The sequence below is a fragment of the Eimeria mitis genome, genomic scaffold (genome assembly GCF_000499745.2).
Source record: "Eimeria mitis Houghton genomic scaffold, Emh_scaff3698, whole genome shotgun sequence".
NCBI lineage: Eukaryota > Apicomplexa > Conoidasida > Eucoccidiorida > Eimeriidae > Eimeria > Eimeria mitis.
The window spans coordinates 1-5615 of NW_024015275.1; the positions used below are offsets into that span (position 1 = coordinate 1).

At 52.5% G+C, this 5615-nt stretch overlaps 1 protein-coding gene across 1 annotated transcript; it reads right to left on the reverse strand.

Moving 5' to 3' along the window:
* Positions 1–843: 843 nt before the first annotated feature.
* Positions 844–3721, reverse strand: EMH_0068600 (Reverse transcriptase, related; the record flags this gene model as incomplete). Its single annotated transcript, XM_038022622.1, has 4 exons — positions 844–1648; positions 1769–2381; positions 2442–2688; positions 3278–3721. 4 exons carry the CDS (start codon positions 3719–3721, stop codon positions 844–846), a joined length of 2109 nt encoding a protein of 702 aa, XP_037878476.1.
* Positions 3722–5615: the final 1894 nt, after the last annotated feature.

Below are 5615 nucleotides of genomic sequence, written 5' to 3' on the forward strand. Positions count from 1 at the left end.
AGGAATCCCACCGGTGTGCCTTCCTGCTCTAGTACTGCGCCAATAGCGTAGCCTGAGGCATCTGAATAGACGGTGTAGGGCTTGGTCGAATCAGGGGCCTGCAAGGTTGTGAACTCAGCGAGGAGACGTTTCAGTTGGCTCACAGCGGCGGTGTGCTCCTTTCCCCAGACGAAGGGCGAGTTCTTGCGAGTTAACTCCACCAACGGGCGTGCGGTATCGGCATAACTGGGTCCCATAAACATTTTACAGTAATTGACGGTACCCAGAAACTGTCGAACCTGCGTTTCGTTCGTTAGAACATCAGGCCATAAAAGGATCGCTTCCACCTCGTCGGCTGGGGGCTTGATACCATCGGCTCCTACACTATATCCCAACTAAGTAAGCTCCTGTTGCCCGAACTTGCATTTTGACAGCCGAGGGTAGAACTGGTGTTTTACGAAAATGCTGAGGACTTGCTGTAGGAGTAGGACATGGGATTCCAAGGTCGAGCTGTATATAAGTACATCATCTAGATAAGCAATACACCATGACATGGTAATGGTTGAAGGTATGCCTGGAATGTGGCAGGTGCTTCTTTGAGGCCGAAGGGCATTACCTTATATTCGAAGAGGCCTTGTACTGAGCGAAAGGCCGTTTTCCACCTATNGCCGAAGGGCATTACCTTATATTCGAAGAGGCCTTGTACTGAGCGAAAGGCCGTTTTCCACCTATCCTCCAGCGCCATGCGAATTTGATGAAATCCCGCTTCTAGGACCAAAGTCGAGAAATATGCGGCGCCGCCGATCATCTCCAAAACAGTTTGCACACTTGGCATCGGGAACTCGGGAGCTATCGTTAGCGCGTTTAGCACTTGGTAATTGACGACCGTTCGCATCTTCCATCATCTCGTTTGTCGACCATTATCGTAGGAGCGCAAATCGGAGAGTAAGTACGCCCAATCCATCCCTTGGCAGTTAAATGTGCTATCTCCTTGGTGTGATAAGCCAGCTGGTCAGGCGGCATCTTGTATATCGGCGCGCGCGTCGGTAATCTGCCGGGTAAAAGAAGAATTCGATGATCATAAGGTCTCTTGGGTGGCAATCCATCAGGCAGACTATCGGGGAACAGGAGTCGATGTTGTTTCAGAACGGTAAGAATCTGTGTAGGCAAACGAAGGGCCTCCGGAGCATTAGACCATGCATCGAATTCCGTATATTGCAGCTTAGCTGTAGGCCATGGTGAGTCGTCTATATCCTCAGATGTCGGCGGCGCCGTATCTATAGGCTTGGTTGGCGGAGCGCCTGGCTCAAAGTGTGTTACTTTCTGGTGTTCTACAATCGCACACAGAAGAGGACCCTGACGCTCTATGGGTACCTGAACGACACAATCAGGTTTTGCTGCCGGTAAAGCGACTACGCAGTGTAATCCCTCTATAGCCCGCTTTAAAGCTGCTGTGTCTCCCCGCGCCTCCCGTAGGATATCCTTTATTTTCACCCTATCACCAGCACGATGCTTGGATTTATATCGTTTGGTGGGGGGACGAAGAAGAGCTGCCGCCTCCTCCGCTGACATTCTAGCAACTTGCTTAGCCAAATCGTCATGGGCATGGTCCGCCGCGGTCTTGATTGGTTCCGTGTCTGTCTGAGTGCCCACAGTCGGCTCGCCCTCTCTACGCAAGACCGGCAGATCGCACTACCGCCCATTTACAGAAGTCCTGAGCTTGTCCGATTGAAAATACCACGCCACCTTGTGGTTAACTAGCCAATCGATCCCGAGAATGACAGCATACGGTATTGGCCCTACCAGGAAATCCCCTGTGAAGTACTCTCCTCCGCAGAGCATCGACAACCTTGGTACCCCCCAATCGATGAGTATGACTTCACCGTTGGCTGCTGTGAAGGAGTGCGCCTCCTGCAGGATGCGCACCCTCAAGCCCAGCCGTTCCACAATATTCAGGCGGATAAAGCTCCTGGACGCCCCCGTATCCAGTAGTCCTTCACACTTATGGCCCACGATTTCGAGTTGCAATACCGCCGTCTTGCCGACACTACAAAGGGATCCATGGTATTCTGGTGTGCGTTCTGCAGCATCTCCTTCTTGCCACAATAACCAACCTGGTATCATCGTTGTCCCCTCGTCGCCACAGCTCGTTGGGTTCTCCTCCCTCTTGCCCTCTCCGTCGGCCGGTGCACTCCGTTCCTCTCGCCTTTGCTCTCTTGCGTCAATCGACGCACCTCCATGTATCGATCCTCCGTCCATCGTATTTTCATGGCCTCCCGTGCACTCGTTCACGCCATTCCCTGTCCCGCCGAAAGCCGTTCCTCCCCTTTCGTTCACCTCGCCCCCGTTATCCCGTACCACGCTTCCTTCCCTTCCGTTCACCTCGCCCCCGTTATCGCGTACTGCGCCACCACTTAGTAGCAGCACGTGCCTCTGTGAGGGCTCTCATCCGCCCGTCTCACCCCCGTTACCGCGTACCGTGCCACCGCTTAGTAGCCGCACACGCCTCAGTGGGCGGGAATCACCCTTTCCCTGTCCGTTCCCTTTCCGTTCCTCTTCTGTCCTCAACATGACATCGCTCCTTGTCCCATGCAGCCCCCGGTTCGGGGAGACTGTGATGGCAATTTGCCCAGTTGCGGCCTGGCCTCCGTTGCCACCTGTGAGTTGCTCTGGCCTAGCGCGTTCGTCTCCCTTAATGACTAGGCCTGGCTGTTTAACCGGTTTGCTCCCACGTTGACGTCCGTAATAGCTGGCGTCCAGCTCCGTCCTTCCTGCCGGCCAGGCTGCATTCGTTGGGTTGCTGCACATTCCCTAGCGTAATGGTCTTTTCCTCCACACTTAGAGCAGGTTTCACCTCTTCGTCTTGTCACTCCGTTACGCAAAGGGCAGTCCCTTCCCAAATGCCCCTTTCCCGTACATTCATAACAGCGAATCGAAACGTTTTCGTCTGCCGTATTTCCTCTTCCTGTCGGGGTCTGCCTTAAGGCGTTAGTATACCCGGCGGGTCCCACGCTTCGTGTTTGCGAACTCCTGCTCGTAACGCAGCCTCTTCGCGCGCCAGGCCTCGAACGGCGCAGCCCATTCTCTCAGGGCTGCGGAGGCCTCTTGCCAGTCCTGGGAGTTCCTGGTTTCCTCTCGAGTCAGTTTGTCCCATATCTCCACTGGTATGTTCGTAAGGAATCGCAGCACCATGCCCTCAGCCGGTAAAGTTTCTCCTTGTGCAACTATTTCGGCAAATCGCTCGATGTACTNTTTCGCGCGACAAGGTGCAAAGCCTCGCGCATAGTCTCTCTCGTACGTGTTGCCAATCAGAGATTTCCGTCCCCGAGCGTTGCATGAGCTCCCAATGCGCCATGGCCTTGCCCGTCAAGTATTTCCTTAATTCGAGTCCCCACTGTTCATCTAGTATCGTCAGTTCTCGGATTTCCTGTTCTATAATGCAAAGGAAGGCACGCATGTTGGTTCCATCTTCGGTCGCCGCGATTCCCCTTCGATTAGAGCCCTCTTTCTGGGAGTTGGCTCGGCTTTCGTCTGCCATCTGGCGAAGCAACATCAATAACTCAATTTCCCACTTGGAAGGGGTTTTCTCAGGGTCACTGGTCCCTTCAGCATCCAGGTCCTGGTTCCTAGCTGAGGTCGAGCCCTTCCTGCTCACGGTTGGCCCGCTCTCCCGTTGGGATCTTGTCCTCCGCGGTTCGGGGAAATGCCCCGCAATTTCTCTCGGTGGGCTTTCAATGTCCATTTCCTCGGTTGGCGTAAGTGGGAGTCCCGTTGTAATACACTGGCGCGCCTTTGCACCGCGTGAGCAACCTATCTAACAGCCGTTTGCGTCTATTACGAAAGGGATCTACGTAACTAGTAGTAGGAAATAGCAGTGACGGCAATTTTGTGGACAAATATTAGAGGAAAAATGGGAATTCTCGAGTTAAAATCCTCTAACCGAGCCCCCGCCCCTTCACGGGGCAAACGGTCGTTAGATCCCAGAGCCGCAAGGGAATGCCGGCGTAGGGGCCGCGGCACTGTCAGCGGCCGCATACTATAGTGACTCCGACTCTATGGAGGAGTCGACTTACCTCGACTACCATTTTCAGTCTACAGTTTGATTAACTTAATTCTAATTCTTTGTACGAAATTATAAATTCCCTTTCGTTTTTGTCCACTAGTCGTCTTCGGCTGCTCACTGTAGTGCTAGTGCACCCGTCATCCCTCCGCTATGAGGTTGCGTCACAAGCGTCCCCTCGTCCCTTGGGTGCGGAAGTCCCTTTGGGTTCGTGAATTTAGGAACTTTTCCTACTAAAGAAAGGGGGTTTAGTTATATTTATGGAAGAAAGTTCGCCTTTCCTATCCCGGAACAGCCCCCAAATGCAATGCCAGTGTGCATCTAGCCCTCTCAAGCAGAACACACTGGAGTGTAGCAGTTCGTAGCTATACGGGCAGGATCTGCAGAACTAGTCGTTTCTATTAGTAATTCCAACAAATTCGTGGACAAATATTAGAGAAAAGTAGTCCTCTGGCCCGGGTTTCAGTCCGATCCGTTCGCTCCAGCTTGGCGATACGTCAGAGCGGTTCCTAGAACCGTGAGGGTACGTACGGCTGACCCGCGTTACCGCGGTGAATATGCCTCTGCCTCTAGCGAGGCGTCGGCTATCCTCAGCTAACTACCATGACCCTACGATTTAGTTTACCAAACTTAAATTTTATTAATTAAATTAAATTAATTATTACAAATTTTAGTCTCATTTTGCCCACTAGATATCTACNTAATATGAATATATGACGCCTTATAGTATAGATAGGCTGTGTATAGCGCATAGATGTAGAGTCTGAACTCACCAGGACTGTCATTGGGTAGACACACAGTAGCAGCCGAGCCCGCTCTTCCGTAGGTGAGCGGGCTGAAGCACAGGGGAAGCAGAGTTATAAGTTATGAGTACAGTGCTCCACATTCTATGCGAAAAGCAGCAATACATTCATTTAGTCTGTGAAAATGCGCCTTTCCTTGCCACTTTTTGCTGCCTCCGTGGCGCTTATAGTTGAGGCGACGGAGAACACGCAAGCATCGACAGCTCTTGCCGATGCGTCTGCTGTCACCTTCCTGCACAATGAATTTCCCATCGTGGATCAGAATGACTCTGCAAGGAGACGGAGAGGGCAAGCAACAAGCTTGCCGCTGTTGGCGGTTGCCTTCCTGGCTGCCGCACTTGCTACGGTGTTTCTTGTCCTTCGGTGCTCCAAGGCCCTCCAATCCGACAAACCTTCAAGCATCTATGCAATGAATAAGCGGAGGCTGGCACACGGCGACCCCGGCTCATGCACAGTAGGTCGTGACCAGCTGCAGTTGAGAATCTATGTCGTGAAAAGTGACCAACTTTGGAAGTTTGGACCCACTAGAAGTTGGTGTATAAACAGAGGTTGGTGGGTAGCCCCTGAGCATGAAGGAAACACAGGGACTATAACTTGTCGATAGCACGCTGTTTGCCCAGGAGGTAGGCGCACAATATACTGGTGGCGCTGTCAAGGGGAAGCATCCTGCCACTGAAAACAACAGTTTGGTGCACCTTCGGAGCTCCCACGCATCTTGTCAGCGCGCGTATGGGCACTCTTATGCTTCAGCTTGCATGATAGCAGGAATGCAC